The 18,015-nt window shown below is 34.6% G+C and overlaps 1 protein-coding gene across 2 annotated transcripts in view; it reads right to left on the reverse strand.

Annotated features, from left to right (window-relative positions):
* SMAP1 (small ArfGAP 1) overlaps positions 1–18,015 on the reverse strand; it is a 163,564-nt gene that overhangs the window by 65,218 nt on the left and 80,331 nt on the right. For both annotated transcript variants that reach the window (XM_032409521.1, XM_032409522.1), the window contains exon 6: positions 11,421–11,501. In XM_032409521.1, coding sequence (XP_032265412.1) covers positions 11,421–11,501 — 81 coding nt within the window. The remainder of the gene's footprint in view (positions 1–11,420; positions 11,502–18,015) is intronic.

Here is an 18,015-nt window from a genome sequence, read left to right on the forward strand (position 1 = left end):
TTTCAAATAAATGCAGTAATCTAGACAAATAATTTTAAGTATCACAAAAGTAATATTCCAGAAGATGAAAAACAACATCAAGACCCAGTTTCATGGATCTAGAATTTGAATTAGTGATTCTGAAAGGAAGAGTGATATTTGCCCTCAGGGGACATTCAGCATGTCGGAAGACATTTTGGACTGTCAGGACTGGCAGGATACTGCTAAACATCCTATAAGACAAAGGACATCCCCCCAGCACTCCCAGTACCTAAAATAGTGTTTGGCATGTGGTAGGTACTCAAAAATGCCTAGTATATATCTATATAGGTATAGATATATAGATATATACATACACACACATATATACATATAGATATATATATATGTGTGTGTGTGTGCAAACTGAGGCTCAAGAGTGTTCAGACATTTAGAAAATAGCGAAGCTGAGAATCAAATTAAAATCTTCTAACCAAGTCCAGCCTCTTCTATCTCTGTCTTCTAGCGGTTTTGTTAATATTTTTCAAAAGAGGCATGCCTGGGTGGCTCAGTTGGTTGGGTGACTGCCTTCGGCTCAGGTCATGATCCCGGAGTCCTGGGATCGAGTCCCACATCGGGCTCTCAGCTTGGCGGGGAGCCTGCTTCTCCCTCTGACCGTCTCCCCTCTCATGCTGTTTCTCTCTCTCTCTCTCAAATAAATAAAATCTTAAAAAAAAAAAAAAATATTTTTCAAAAGACTCTTTAAGGGGCTCCTGGGTGGCTCAGTTGTTAAGCGTCTGCCTTCGGCTCAGGTCAGGATCCCAGGATTCTGGGATCAAGCCCCGCATCGGGCTCCCTGCTCTGCGGGAAGCCAGCTTCTCCCTCTCCCACTCCCCCTGCTTGTGTTCCCTCTCTCGCTGTGTCTCTCTCTGTCAAATAAGTAAATAAAATCTTAAAAAAAAAACTCTTTAAAAGTTCATATCCTTTGATTTAGCAATTCCAGTTTTAAAAACGGACCATAAGAAGTTATCACATAGTTGTACACTGATTATATATACATATTTTCATTACTCAAAAGAAATATATTTAAAAAAATCTTACTGTACTCAGAGTAAGATAAATGATGATATATCCACTCAATGGAATGTTATTAAAGAGAGAAAAGCATATATATAGCGTTGCCTTCAGCTCAGGTCATGATCCCGGGGTCCTGGGATCCAGCCCCACATCGGGCTCCCTGCTCAGTGGGGAGCCTGCTTCTCCCTCTGCCTGCCACTATCCCTGCTCTTGCTTTCTCTCTCTCTCAAATAAATAAATGAAATCTTAAAAAAATAAAAAAAGAAGAAGAAGAAGAAAGGACACTGAAGATTTAACAAAAGACATTGTTAAATGAGAGAGGAGCAGAGTAGGTTACAAAATAGTATGTATAGTATGATCCCATGTAGGTACATATATTTCCATTGGAAAACAATCAGGAAGGATAAACATCAAAATGTTAGTGATAATTTTTTCTAAGTGGTTAGATCTGTGGTGATGTTATTTCTTTCTTTTTGCTTGTGGCATATTTTCTAACTTATTAAAAACATACACTGCATGGGTACTATGGGGAGGAAGAAGGGAGAGGCTATAAAAAATCTGCCAGGTTTTTATCTACCCCGTCTCTTGGTTAAAGAATGAGTAACTATAAATTTACCAGACAGAACATTTGATTTCTATTTACTTAGGCATAGCACTGTAATCTTTTCTTTTTCAATGAGAAAATACTAATTTTTTAAAAAAGATACCTAATAGCTAAAAAAAGATAGGAAGTTGTCAATAGCCAACTAGCAATCTATACCTTAATAAAGTTAACAGAGAAGCTGCACTAAAAGGCTTTCTAAGCATAATGTACAGTGATATTACACCTATTGTTTTTTAAATTTACTAACAAAAGATTATTATCAAACTAATCTCTAAGGTTGAGCGTTAAGCTGGGAATGAAATGATTTGTGGAAAATATAAGGAATCTTCCAAACCCACTTATAAAACTGCTCTGTGAGACATCTGCTATGCTTACTCACCTAGAACATATGTTTCCATGATTTCTATAAAAGCATTCATTATTGGAAATATCTTATTCTCAAATGCATTCATGTATCATATGAAAGGTTTATTTAGCCTAAATTACATTTGAGAGCTTGGTGACTGTGTAAATGTCTCTGTCAGATTGCTAAAAAATATAACCTAGCAATATAGCATCTGGCAATGAACCACTTAATTTAACTTTAATGTTTTACTAAGAACAATTTATTTGATTTATAATTCGTTGCTTACTTTTATAGGGCTGTATTGAAATTTCAAGTTCAAAAGATTTGCAATTATGGTTTTTGCTTATATTGTAAGATTAAATCACTTATATTTATCAAGTAAAAATGTATTTTTTAAGTTTTATTAACATAAAAGACTTGTTTAAAAAAGCAACTTTGCTGGTTCTTTCTTTTGCAACTAGTAGTTAGAAAAAAATCACTATTCATCTATATCATTTTCTTAAAGAGTCAAATACTTGTCGTATCTTAAACTTTTTAATGATAGTATTATCAAAAGAAGGAACCTTCTCTTTCCTATAATATCACTGCTTCTCAATGTCCACAATAACCAAACTGTGGAAAGAGCCAAGATGTCCATCGACAGATGAATGGATAAAGAAGATGTGGTATATATATATATACAATGGAATATTATGCAGCCATCAAAAGGAATGAGATCTTGCCATTTGCAACGATGTGGATGGAACTGAAGGGTATTATGCTGAGCGAAATAAGTCAGACAAAGAAAGACATGTATCATATGACCTCACTGATAGGAGGAATTCTTAATCTCAGGAAACAAACTGAGGGTTGCTGGAGTGGGGGGTGGGGTGGGAGGGATGGGGTGACTGGGTGATAGACACTGGGGAGGGTATGTGCTCTGGTAAGTGCTGTGAATTGTGCAAGACTGTTGAATCACAGATCTGTATCTCTGAAACAAATAATGCAATATATGTTAAAAAAAAAAAAGAAGAAGATAGCAGGAGGGGAAGAATGAAGGGGGGGAAATCAGAGGGGGAGATGAACCATGAGAGACGATGGACTCTGAAAAACAAACTGAGGGTTCTAGAGGGGAGGGGGGTGAGAGGATGGGTTAGCCTGGTGATGGGTATTAAAGAGGGCACGTTCTGCATGGAGCACTGGGTGTTATGCACAAACAATGAATCATGGAACACCACATCTAAAACTAATGATGTAATGTATGGTGATTAACATAACAATAAAAAATAAAAAAAAATATCACTGCTTCTCTAACTTCCTTCCTGGGATTTTTTATTCTACACTGATAATACTTTATGAACTGATTTTTCTTTCATGAATTAAAAGAAGCTAGTGGCAAATATCTGCATAAGAAACACTTTTTAAATTTTACATTAAAAAATTTTAACACATACTTTGGGGACCATATGCCATTGACAGCAACCTCTTTTAAACTGAAGTACCCCACCAAGGGATATATGAATAAGTACATACATGCATATGTACATGAGCATAGAAAATTATAAGATAAACTGTTTAAAACAGTTATCCTTAGGTAAGAGGGACTATGAGAAATTACATAATTTTTAATGTTTTGCTTGTTTGTATATTTTTTTCTACAGAACAGGTACTTAATAAAGAAAAGTTTGAATATTAAGAGAATTTTAAGTTTATAAAAACATAAAAATATTCCAAGATAGGTACATAATTATGTCCTAACTCTCAGTATAATTATCTCAGAGAGGAACTTTAAGAAAGTCCATGAAAATATAAATCTCTCTGATAGAATGATCTAAATTATTCTATTAATATATCCATTGCATATAAAAACAATGGTACAATCATATGGTATTTGTCTATTGTACACCTGAAACTAGTATTACATTGTATGTTAACTACCTGGAATTTAAATAAAAACTTAAAAAAAAAAACCAATGGTGCAAGAACACTTATATAAACATCTAAGTAGAAATATCTAAATACCTTAAAGTAAGCCATTTTTTTCCAAATTTTATATACATATGTGGATATATATGTTCTATATAAATACGGAAATAACTTACATTAGGAATAACTAAATACCTTTTCTCCTAAATTAGACTTTGTGTTTTTAACAGTAAAACAGCTAACAATTAAGAGATCAGAACTATGGTGGGTGAGAAACCAGTATGAAATAATACGGAGAACTCAGTGACTAAAGACCAGCTCTGCATAACACTGAAAGCCATCTTTAAGGTATTTTAAAATGATATTAGGAATCTGTCCCTGTGTCAGTAGGTGGAATAATTCTAAATTTAAAACTACTATTGCCAAGAGATCATTTAGAAACCCTGTCACTAATAAATGAAGAAAAGGAGGTTATGCAGTTAACTGACTTTGCCAAGGAGACAGTTAACCATAGAGCAAGGGCTTGAATCTGGCTCTCTTCCTGACTCTGCTTCTTCCACTGCAACTAATTCTCAGTTGTTGGGGAGGCAAAGAGGGGAGAATCTCAACAAACTGTTTCTGTAGGTAAAGTCTTATTGGAACACATTCATTCACTGCTTGTTTTTACAAAGAAAGAATTGAGTAGTTGTGAAAGATACCTTATGATCTACAGCCTAAAATATGTACCATCTGGTTCTTTACAGAAAAATGTTTGCTGACTCTAAAGATTTTTTACCATACAATCCAGAAATTTCAGAACTTGACCAATAATAACCCATATGATGGGTTGTAATAAATAATAAAACCAGAACAACATCAGCAATTACCTTAAAAGGGTTTAACCCCACCACCACCAAGGAATTGACTATTTGTCCATTTTCCATATTTTAACCAACTGAGGTGGCTCAGTTGGTTAAGCGACTGCCTTCAGCTCAGGTCACGATCCCGGAATCCTGGGATCGAGTCCCACATTGGGCTCCCGGCTCAGCAGGGAGCCTGCTTCTCCCTCTTACCCCCTCCCCTCTCATGCTGTTTCTCTCTCTCTCTCAAATAAATAAATAAAATCTTAAAAAAAAAAAAAAAGAAAACAAAAACTATAAAACTTAAAACCTTCTAAAGGAGAAATTAAGGTCTAATTATTTAAACTAAACGAGAATTCATATACATTCCTATGCTGTAAGACTACTTCTCATCTACATGAATATATTTATAGATCACTGGCTACTTGGGAGAGAGCATAGTAGATAAATCTAAGCAAAATGAATTAGAGGTGTAAAATGTATGACAAAATATTTTAGAAAAAGGCAAATTTATACACAGTTTTCCAGCAGAATAAGGCACAAAGGAGATATATATATATATATATTTAATAATATATATTTAATACAAAGTAAAATATATATAAATGTATATATACATTTAAATGTCAAGAACATCTACCCTATTAATCACTGATTCATTAAACTTTTGGGTTTTACCCTACTCTTCTCAAAAAAGAAAGCAAACCTAACAGCTGACCCTGTTAGTAACAGATGCTCACACAGCACAAAAAATATAAACCTCAGTGAGACTTAAATACAAATACAATTTAAATAAAAGAAATAGATTGCTCAAGGAAAACAAGTTTATTTAAAGAAGAAAGCAGTCGGGGCACCTGGGTGGCTCAGTTAAGCGTCTGCCTTTGGCTCAGGTCATGGTCCCAGGGTCCTGGGATTGAGCTCCACATTGGGCTCCCTGCTTCACCCTCTCCCACTCCCCCTGCTTGTGTTCCTTCTCTCACTGTGTCTCTGTCAAATAGGTAAAAAAAACCTCAAAAATAAATAAATAAATAAAATAAAATAAAGAAGAAGTCCCCACTAGAAGCTAACAAGTCAGTAAAAGTTTTAATTTACTAGTGAAGATAGCATGGGATGAGGTTACATACAAACACACAGCTCTTTTTTAGGGAACCCTGGACAGTTCATTATAAAATGATGTAGGATGTACAATAGGACTAAAAATTGCAGTAAGAAAGGAACCTGAAGACATATATGTCAAATTAGGACACACACACAGACCTGAGACTTAAATCAGAAGACCTGGCTTCAAATCTCTGAGTTGCCAACAACTGTTAATACTGAGCAAGTTACTTCTTGGTGCTTTAAGGTCCTTCTAGGATTTCTTTTCTTCTTTCTTTCTTTCTCTCTTTCTCTTCTTCTCTCTTTCCTTCTTTCTTTCTTTCTCTCTCTTTCTTTCTTTTTAGAGAGGGAGAGAGGAAGAGAGAGGGAGAGAGAAGGACAGAGGGAATCCCAACCAGGTTCCACACCTAGTGCAGAGCCCCATACAGGGATCAATCTCACACCCTGAGATCATGACCTGAGCTGAAATCAAAGGTCAGACACTTAACTACCCAGGCACCCCTAGTTTACTTCTTTATAAAATAAGGGATTTGGACTAGAGTAGTAAGGTTCCTTCTAACCCCCAAATTAATTTTTTTGTTTTAGATTTTATTTGAGAGCGAGAGAGAGAGAGAGAGAGAGAGTGCAAGCGAGCACGAGCAGAGGGGAGGGGCAGAAGGAGAGGGAGAAGCAGACTCGCCCGCTGAGCAGGGAGCCCAATACAGGGCTCAATCTCAGGACCCTGGGATCATGACCTGAGCAGAAGGCAGACGCTTAACCGACTGAGCCACCCAAGCGCCCCCCCCCTTTTTTTTTTAAAGATTTATTTGTTTATTTGAGAGAGGACAAGAGCATGAGTGGGAGGGGCAAAGGGAGAAGGAGAGGGAGAGAGAATCTCAAGCAGACTCTGCAATGAGTGTGGAGCCTAATATGGGACTTGATCTCATGACCCTGAGATCACGACCTGAGCCGAAACCAAGAGTCTGACGCTTAATGGACTGCGCCACCCAGGTGCCCCAAATTAAGTTATCTGTAAGTAACCATTTATTAAATCACTGCTATGTGTCAAGAACCATATTAATGACTTCAATAACCTGTAGAAATTAGTGAACTTAGAGAAAGTATTTTAGGATAAATAATCCCTATCCAGCCTCATTCTTTTAAATACATGAAGAGATATGAGATGGAGTTTAATATGTGCTGCCTTAAAAAAATAAGTAAAATCCTTCTTCCAAATCAGACTCTATAAATTCTCCAACTAAACTAGGTGACATTAGGCAAATCATATATTCTCTCTGAATCTCCATTTATAACATGGGACCACCAACAACTCTGTAGTTTTTGTGAGGAATAAAGATAACACACACATGTGAGAAGTTGAAAGCTTCCCCTTTGATGTCAGAAATAAGACAAGGATGCTCTATCACTGATTCAAAAACTAGAAATAAAAAGAGCAATAAAATCAGCTACAATAAAGTTACAAAGCTAAGATATTTGCAAACACATAACTCAAAAAAGACTAGGATCCTCTATGTGTGTGTATGTGCGTGCATAGATTGATACAAATGAATGAGGAAAAGGTAAGCAATCCAATTGAAAAATAGACAAAAGATCTGAACCAGAACTCCAAAAGAGGAAATCCAAACAGGCAATAAACATACGAAAAAGGCCTTGGCCTCATTAGTAATCAAGGAAACTGACATTAAAAATATAATGGGTTCTCATCACATACTCACCAGACTACAAATAGTAAAATCTCTGACAGTACTATACAGTGTAAAGAATGTGGCCTGACCGGAATACATTTGGTATACAATGTGCAAAACAGTTTAACCTTATCTAGTCAAGTTCAAGATACATGTAGATTATGACCCAACAACTGCACTCATAAGTGTATCTTAAAGAAAAGCATGCTTAGATGTATGTACAGAAGTGCTCACAGCAGCACTGTTTATAACTGCTGAAGCCTGGATATAATCCAAATGTTATTAACAGTCGAATGGATAAATAAAATAAGGAAGAGACATACAATAGAATACTACAAAACAATTAACTGAATAAACTATAAATACGATAGACTGACGCTTATAAATAAAATATTGACTAAAAAAATCAAAATACAAAAGAATATTTGTGGTATCATTTCATTCATATGTTAAAAAATAGAAAGAAGTAAACCACACTGTTTAGAAATACATGCAGAGAAGGTAAAACCATTTCTAAAATGCAAAGAAATGGGCACCTGGATGGCTCAGTTGGTTAAGCGACTGCCTTCGGCTCAGGTCATGATCCTGGAGTCCCTGGATCGAGTCCCACATCGGGCTCCCTGCTCAGCAGGGAGTCTGCTTCTCCCTCTGACCCTAACCCCTCTCATGCGCTCTCTCTCATTCTCTCTCTCTCAAATAAATAAATAAAATCTTTAAAAAAAATAAAAATAAATTTAAAAAAAAGCAAAGAAATTTTTATCTCTGAGGAGAAGGAAAGTGATTTTTTTACTGGGAATGGTATTGGGAGGGGGGCAGCTTCTGGGGTGTTGGCCATGATCTATTTCCTGACTTAGATAGTGAATACATGGGTGGTCACCCAAACATACTTTGTATATGTACAACTGTACACATAAATTGTACACCTGTAAGTTTCCGGCACATAGGAGATACATGGCACACTGTATATACTACAGGAGATAGTTAATAAAGACACTATTACTTTATAATGATGGTCTTATTCTGACTACTATTGCTACTACCTTCACTGATATTACTACTAATTTCTTGTCTGCAGATTACATATGCCCCCTTAAAATACCAGCTCAGAGAGAATATAAAGAAAAATGCCTGTATATGAAAATGTCTACATGCCTATAAAGCTTCTTTATTTGTGCTATTTTCCTTGTTTCCCCACTGTTACACTTCTAAATGTTTCTTCCTTCTTATACACTCTGCACTATCTTGATAGACCACAAAATTTTGATAGGAACTAAAGTTTTTCCCTCTACATGATTATTCTTTCAGCAAGGATCCCACCATTAGCAGCAGGAGTCCTAAACCTTTGCAGGTTGAGTCAGAATAACAGATGATAGGTAAACTGATTTTAGTAAAACCTAACTATCGAAAGGAAATAGTATAGGAACCATACTAGATTCTCACTGCTAACATACCCTGAACTGCTCTTCTCAAGCTCCCAACTCAGAGACTCAATTCTCAGGTAACTGCTGTAAGCCCTTTGCCATAAAAGGCAAGTATTTACATGCAAGGCTGTGAAACATACACATCACTACATCAAGATGCTCACTATATTTCAATGGTAAGGTTTTTACTTAAGAGAGAAAATAAATATATGATGTTTGAAAAGTGGTTATATCTTAAGTACAACAAAAACTCTTTGATATTTCCAATTTTTGGCAATAAAAGATAACATCTACTAGTGATTTTAAAATTCCTTTGTAATACAACCAGAAATCATAAGACATTTCACTTAAAGTTTACTGATGCATGTCGGGGCACCTGAGTGGCTCAGTCAGTTAAGTGTCTGACTCTTGGTTTCAGCTCAGATCACGATCTCAGGGCTGTGAGATGGAGCCCCACCTCAGGCTCTGCACTCAGCACGGAGTCGGCTTAGGATTCTCTTCTCCCTCTGCCCCTCCCCCCTGTGCTCATGCGCACGCGCATTTGCGCTCTTTTTCTCTCTCTCTCTCTCTCTAAATCTTTAAAAAAACAAACAAAAAAAAGGGGGTTGCCTGAGTGGCTCAGTCGTTAAGCGTCTGCCTTCAGCTCTAGTCATGATCCCAGGGTTCTGGGATCGAGCCCCGCATCCGGCTCCCTGCTCGGTGGGAAGCCTGCTTCTCCCTCTCCCACTCCCCCTGTTTGTGCTCCCTCTCTGGCTAATAAATAAATAAAATCTTTAAAAAAATAAAAATTTAAATTAAATAAAAATTTTTAAAAAATTAAAAAACAAAAAAAAAGCTTATTGATGCATGCTAAAGAGAAAGTTACCAGAGGAGAATTAAAACTAAGTAACCAGGTTATAATTACCAACTTAATCACTCCTTTGAAAATATGTAGTATTTAACATCTAAATTTAATTTGATGAAAGGTAAGAATTTGATTCAGTAAAATATCATTAAAACAAAGTGATATTCAAAGAAATTAATTTTAACTGAAAATCAGCATTTCAAAAAATATTTCAAAGAATTCTACTCAGCAAAGGTCTTACAGTCTTAGTATCTGCAGTTTATTAATTGTTCTTCATGATCTTGGAATCAAGACACTATGAGATAAAAAACACTAATGAATCAATGTACATGTATTTATCCTAAACATCTACTACAAATAAGAAACTGTTAGAAATACAAAGAAACATAGACTTGGTCCCCACCTGATTGATGCATAATTTCAGGAAACACAACATCTATGCCATCTGTGTTAGATAAGAAAATTTATCTAAAAATACAATTAAACAATAATACAAAGTAGGAAGTAATAATACCAAATGTACAGCAATGTCGCCAGAATTTTGAGGAAGGAAAAAAGTACTATCTAGTTGAGATATTAGAGAGGCTTCATGGAAAAGGTAGAATGAGTAAACTTTAGGTAAGAGGTGGGGAAAGGAAAGGACATTCTTACAACTCTATGAAGGTAAAGACTGCTTTAATAAATGACAGAGAAAGAACCAGTATGTACCTGCACTGTACACTTGAAATGGATATACCCTGTATATGTAATTTATGCCTTGATTAGGTCAATTTTTAAAATTTCAACAAGTATCAAGGATGTTCCCTTTACTGACAATTCCTTTACCATGCTTCCATACTTTCATGATCAAATACATTCAAAGCCAAGCTGCCATAATTATTTACCCAATGCCTTTTAAAAAGCTAATGTTCTCTCTCCCTCTAGTTTGCCTAAGCACATCTATCTTGCATATCACTGCCAAAATAATCTTCCCAAAGAACCTTTCTGAATTAGGTCTCTCTCTACAAACTTTGGAATGTTACCCACAGCCATTCCTCCAAAAAACAACATGGACTTTAAGGTCCTCTACAATTTGGGCTCAATCTACCATGCTGGTCTTTTCACTACTCTCTATACACAGATACACATCTTTCTTCAAATATTTTTTCTATACATAGATATTTTTTCTATAGAGATACTATTTTTCTAAATATACTTTGTCTATTTTCACTTTCTATACCTAACCTCAAGGTATTCTCTCCAAATGACACACTCTTGCCTTCCACCTTAATCCACTCAAAATCTACCTCAAATGTTTACCTTTAAGCATCAACTCTTTTCTGAAGGCCCCCTCAGGTATGATCTCTTCAAACTTTCACTGAAATCTGATTGTGCATGAAAACTAAAAACATTTTTCTTTATGTCATTAATAAGAGAATACTAGTCCTTGAGGAGTTCACATGATCTGTACCCATAGATATATAACTGACTAAAAATTATATAGGACAATATAGAAGGACATGCTTAGCACACATATTCATTCAAAAATTACTTAATGAAAGAATGATTATTCACATATTATAAATAACCTAAAAAACATTCATATGTAAGACTACAAAAATAAGATGGTAATCTTAATGGATTTTAAAAAAAATGAATTTTACCTTTTCAGTTGTAAGAGGTTTTGCAGGCTTTTCTGGCTCCTTTTCTTTCCTTTTCTCTTCCTTTTTTTTTTCCTTTTCTTTCTAAAACACAGACCATAGTTTTGATCAATTTACTTTGTAAAAAATGTCAGCTCTTAACATATTTTTATTTTACTAGTTTGAGTCATTATTTGAGGAAGTGTTCAGTGATGACAATATCCAGTGATACTGAAATATAAAAGTAAACACAGCAAATTCATATGGTCACTGAAATTACATGTTGATAACACAACAAAGAATATCTTTGCTTTAAAAAATTTGAGACAGGTGAAACTATTTAGAACTTCTTTGAAATTTTAGAGTTTGTTTTAAACAAATGAGACCTCTACTCAATAAATTCTCACTGTATCTTTACATCAGGCTAGGCTTCCTACTAGCAACCATCATGTTGAAATTTGAAGAAGAAGAAAAAGTAAACTAACTGCTAAAAGAGAGTTCCTTATCACACAAATGAAGACAGATTACAACATGTGAACATGAGGCGAAAAGGAAAAAAATGCTTTAATTTTTTAAAATATCACAAAACATGGGGGCACCTGGGTGGCTCAGTTGGTTAAGCACCAATTCTTGATTTCGGCTCAGGTCATGATCTCATGGGTCATATGATCAAGCCCCATGCTCAGTGGGAAGTCTGCTTGAATATTCTCTCCCTCTGCCTCTCCCCCCACTTGCATGCTCTCCCTCTCTTTCTCTCTAATAAATAATCTCTAAAATATCACAAAACATGCTTAGTCCACTACATAATGTTGTGATTTTTAAAAGGACAAGTACAATAATTTTCTCATTAAAAAAAAATGTTAAGGATATGCCTGGTACCAGAGCAAACTGATTAGTGTATTTAATCCAACTCAATCTAGGTAAACTATAATGATACTATGATGACTACAATTTGCATTTCCAAGAAGGATAAAACAGGATATAATATTAAGAACTTAAGGGCCACAAACACGCCAAAAAAGGAAAATGAAATAAAAGATTAAACCATGAGCATTCATAAGACATTTAAAGGTAAGAGATGCCTAGAAACCTAGAAGTGAATCACTACTACAAATGAGTATTAATTAGTACTTTAGTTTCCTAGCAGCAAATGGGAAAAGATAAACTGATGAACCTAGGAAAGGCAGAATAATAAACACACAAAACTCAGTCAAAATGCCTATTGGTTTGTTTGTACCTGTGTCTTTAAAATGGTATTTGACACAACCTTTCAACAGTATAATTTTTATTATTTATAATTGAGAAAAGATAACACTGGCAATTCCTAGGCTATAACATAAGGCATATAATAAAAGTTCCTATGGGCCAGACACTGTGGTAATCACCTTATTTTCTAATTTAATTTATACAATAAGTGTCTGAAAAAAATGTGATCATGGTTGTTTTACAAATGAAGGAAAAAAAACAGGAAAGTAAGGCAGGAAGCCACACAACTAAATCAGCAGGAGGACCGAGGGAAGACAGAGCCAAACTCCCAAGTGCAGCACTGGTATTTATTGCTATTCTTTCATACCACAATGGTTAATATTTATTGAACCCTTACTATGTGCAAGATACCGTCTTCACTCATTGAATCCTTACAACATCTTTATAAGTAACCTTGTCCCATTTACTAAGCGAAGAATAAATGAGATATGCACCTCTACCTCTGAAACCAATAATAATTATATGTTAATTAAATTTAAATAAAAGCAAATTAATTTAAAAAAATAAAGCCAAAGTTAATATAAAAAATGAGATATGCACAAATCTTTTATCTATTATGAAATATTTTCTAGATATTATTAATCAAATTTGGTGAGGAAAGCAATGTGATTAAATATTTTCACTAATATGTTGGGGATGAATTGTTCTATACCCTCACAGAACTGTTAATTTCTCAAGGAAGGCACTGTCATGAGAGTGGGGAAGAATGCTTGTCCTTCTAATCACTGTAACTGGTAGGCACATATGACATCACCAAAAATGACTTAGATTATACAGCTAGATTTAATAAAGAGAGAGTACAACTCAGTGCTCTTCAACACTGGAATTTCAGCTGCTAAAATATGGCTGTCATCTAATCTGATTTCAGCAGAGGTATTATGACACAAGCTTTGAAGTAACATTAAAAACATGGGCTCTGAATGCAGGTCATACAGTTTGATCCACAGATGACTCCCATCTCTAGAATCAAAAGCTGCTGAAAGATCAGAATACTGTGAGAACCTAATTTGTTTTAAACTATTTTCTTAGCAAGAACAAAATATAGCTGTATTTGGTATTGTAAAATAGTTCCTGAAACTTGGTTGCTATATATACAAATGATGTAGTGAAAAAGACCTTCTATGTAAAAAAAAACAACAAAACAACAACAAAAAAAACAAAACTGGAATAAATGTCCAATTTCTGTAAGATAGAGAAAAGCATGTATTGGGTTCATTATACTCAAACTATACTTGAGTGACATGATTAAAGATACAGTCTTCAAAAAATTGTTATTATGTACTCCTACTTTAAAAAGTTGTGAGCATATATACTATACCATGCATATATACTTCTTTATAAAGTATATACAACACTACATTATGCACATTATAAAACATATATAAAAATAGAAATTTTGAAAGGATAACAAAAAAAAAGCACAAATAGACATCATAAATGAACTACCTTGGGGTTCTCTCTAATATTTAATGCTACAGACATCAGACTCTGGAGACCACTGAATTAGACCAATGCCTTTCTTTCAAAAAACTGAAGTATAATTTACATATAACATATTAATTTCAGGTGTACAAAATGATTCAATATTCATATAACACTGCAAAATGATCACCATCATAGGTCTAGTTTCCTCCTGTCACCAAATAAAGTTACATAGTGAAATACAGTACTGTTGCTCTAGTCACCATGTTATACATTACTACCCATAACCAGTAAGACCAATAGCAGGGAATTTACTATGTTTTCTTCTAGTAGCTCTATGATTTCAAATCTTGCATTCAAGTCTTTAATCCATACTGAGTTAATTTTTGTATACAGAATAAGATATTGGTCCAGTTTTCCCAAACCATTTATTGAAGAGACTGTCCTTTCTCCACTGTATATTCTTGCCTCCTCTGGCATAAATTAACTGACCATATATATGTGGGTTTATTTCTGTGCTCTCTATTCTGCTGCAGTAGTCTATTTATCCGTTTTTATGCCAATACCATACTGTTTTGATTACCATACCTTTGAAATCAAGGAATGTGATGCCTTCATCTTTGTTCCTCTTTCTCAACATCACTTTGGCTATTCAGGATCTCTTGTGGTTCCATACAAATTTTAGAACGTTTGTTCTATTTCTGTGAAAAATGCGATTGGGATTTTGATAAGGATTGCACTGATTCTATAAACTGCTTTGGGTAAACGGACATTTTAACAATATTAATTCTTCCAATCAATGGACATATAATAATTTCCATTTACTTGTGTCTTTTTTCATTCATCAATATCTTGAACTTTCCAGTGTAGAGGTCTTCCACCTCCTTGGTTAAATTTCTTCCTAGGTGTTTTATTCTTTTTGATGTGATTGTAAATAAGATTGTTTTCTTAATTTCTCTAACCATTTGTTGCTAGTGTAGAGAAAGAATAGATTTTTGTATATTGATTTTGCATCCTGCAACTTTACTGAAGTTCTAAGTTCTCACAGCTTTTTGGTGGAGTTTTTAGGGTCTTCTATATATAAAATCACGTTGTCCACAAATAATAACAATTTTACTTCTTCCTAATTTGGAAGCATTTTTTTCTTTTTCTTGCCTAACTTGTCCAGCCAGAACTTCTAATACTATGCTGAATAGAAGTGGTAAGAGTGGGCATCCTTGTCTTGTTCCTGATCTTAGAGGAAAAGCTTTTAGCTTTTCATCATTGAGTATGATGTGAGCTGTGGGGCTTGTCATATATGGTCTTTATTATGTTGAAGTACATTTCCTTCATTCTTGCTTTGATGAGAGTTTTTATCATAAATGGATTTTGAATTTTGTCAAATGCTTTTTCTGCATCTGTTGAGATAATTGTCATTTTTATCCTTAATTTGTTAATATTGTAGATCATGCTGATTGATTTGCAAATGTTTAACCATCCTCACGTCCTTTCAATAAATCCCATTTGGTCACGGTGTATGATCTTTTTAATGCATTGCTGAGTTCAGTTGGCTAACAGTTTGTTGAGGATCTTTTCACCTATGTTCATCAGGGATATTGGCTTGTAGTTTTCTTTTTATTGTGGTGTGCTTGTCTGGTTTTAGTACCAGGATAATGCTGGCCTTGTAAAATTTTAATTGGGAAGCATTCTCTCCTCTTCAATTTTTTGGGAGAGTTTGAGGTACGATTCACTAATGAAGCCATCTGGTCCTGGACTTTTGTTGGTTGGGAGGTTTTTGACTACTGATTCAAACTCCTTGCTAGTAAATGATCTATTCAGATTTTCTATTTCTTCATCATTCAGTCTTGGCAGATTGTATATTTCTAAGAATTTATCTATTTCTTTTAGACTCTCCAATCTGTTGGCATATAATTGTTCATAGTAGTCTCTTATAATCTGTTCTTTTTCTGTGGTATCGGTCATTACTTCCCTTTTTTCATTTCTGATTTTATTTGAGTCCTTTCTCTTTTATTTCTTGATGAGTCTGGCTAAAGACTTATCACTTTCATTTATCTTTTCAAAGAATTCGGCTCTCAGTTTCATTGATCTTTTCAATTTATTTTAGTCTCTATTTCCTTTATTCCACTCTGATTTTATTATTTCATTCCTTCTACTAATTCTGAGCTTCATTTGTTCCTCTTTTCCTAGTTCCTCTGGGTATAAAGTTACAGATAGTTATTTGGGATTTTTCTTATTTCTTGAGGTAGGCCTGTATCACTATCAACTTCCCTTTTAGAACTGCTTTTCCTAAATCCCACAGATTTTGCTATGCTTTATTTTCATTTGTCTCAAGGTATTTTTTAATTTCTCTTTTGATTTCTTCATTGACCCATTAACTGTTCATAGTGTGTTGTTTAATCTCCATATATTTATGCTTTTTCCAGTTTTCATTTTGTGATTTATTTCTAGTTTCATACCACTGTGGTATAAAAAGATGCTTGATATTACTTCAATTTTCTTAAATTTACTGAGACTTGTTTCATGGTCTAAAATATGATCTATCCATGTGCACTTGAGAAGAATGTGTATTCTGCTACTTTGGAATGTAATGTTCCATACATATCTATTAAGTATATCTGGTCTAATGTGTTGTCTAAGGCCAATGAGTCCTTAAGGATTTTCTGTCTGGATGATTTATCCACTGTTATGTTAGGTATTAAAGTCCACTATTATTGTATTGCTGTCAATTTGTACCTTAGGTCTGTTAATATCTGTTTTATATACTTAGGTGCTCCTATGTTGCATTCATAAATATTTACAATGTATCTTCTTGCTGGGCTGCTCCATTTATCATTATGTGATGCCTTTGACTTTTACTGGTCTGTCTTTTAAATTCTATTTTATCTGAGTATAGCTACCCCAGCTTTCTTTCGGCTTCCATTTGTATGAAACATCTTTTTATGTCTGTGTGTCCTTACATCTGAAGTGAATCTCTTGTAGGCAGCATATAGATACACCTTGTTTGTTTCATTCATTCAGCCGCTCTATGTCTTTTGATTGGAACATTCAGTCCATTTACATTTAAACTAATTCTTGATAGGCATGTTCTTACTGTCATTTTGTTAACTGTTTTCTGGCTGTTTTTGCAGTTCTCTGTTCCTTTCTTCTTCTTCTCTTGCTCTCTTCCCTTGTGGTTTGGTGGCTTTTTTTAGACTTTTCTATTTTTTGTCTACCTATTATAGGTTTTTGATTTGTGGTTACCACTGGGTTCATATATAATAATCTTACATGTATAGCAGTCTATATTACACTGATGGTCACATACATGTGAACATATTCTAGAACCACTAAAATTTTACTCCAGCCTCCACATTTTATGTATATGATGTCATATTTTACATCTTTTGGTGTATCCCTTGGCTAATTTTTGTAGATATAATTGATTTAATCAGTTTGTGTTTTAACCTCAATACTGGCTTTATAAGTGATTAACTCACTACCTTTATGGTATATTTGCTTTTACCTGTGAAATTTTTTCCTTTCATAATTTTCTTCTAGTTATGGCCTTTTCTTTCCATTTAAAGAGTTCCCTTTAACATTTCTCATAAGGCCAGTTTAGTGGTGATGAACTCCTTTAACTTTTATCTGTGAAACTTTAGGCTCTCCTTCAATTTTGAATGGTAACGTAGTTGGGTAGGGTACTGTTGCCTTTAAGTTTTTTCCTTTCATACTCTGAACATATGCCACTCCCTTGTGGCCTACAAACTTTCTGCTGAGAAATCAGCTGATAGTCTTATGGGTATTCCCTAGTATATAACTAGTTGCTTTTCTCTTGCTGGTTTGAAGATCCTCCCTTTAACTTAAACATTTCCATTTTAATTACTATGTGTTTTGGTATGAACCTCTTCGGGTTCACATCTTGTTTCGGGCCCTCTGTGCTCCACTGACCTGG

The sequence above is a fragment of the Phoca vitulina genome, unplaced genomic scaffold, assembly GCF_004348235.1.
Source record: "Phoca vitulina isolate PV1807 unplaced genomic scaffold, GSC_HSeal_1.0 scaffold11, whole genome shotgun sequence".
Lineage (NCBI taxonomy): Eukaryota > Metazoa > Chordata > Mammalia > Carnivora > Phocidae > Phoca > Phoca vitulina.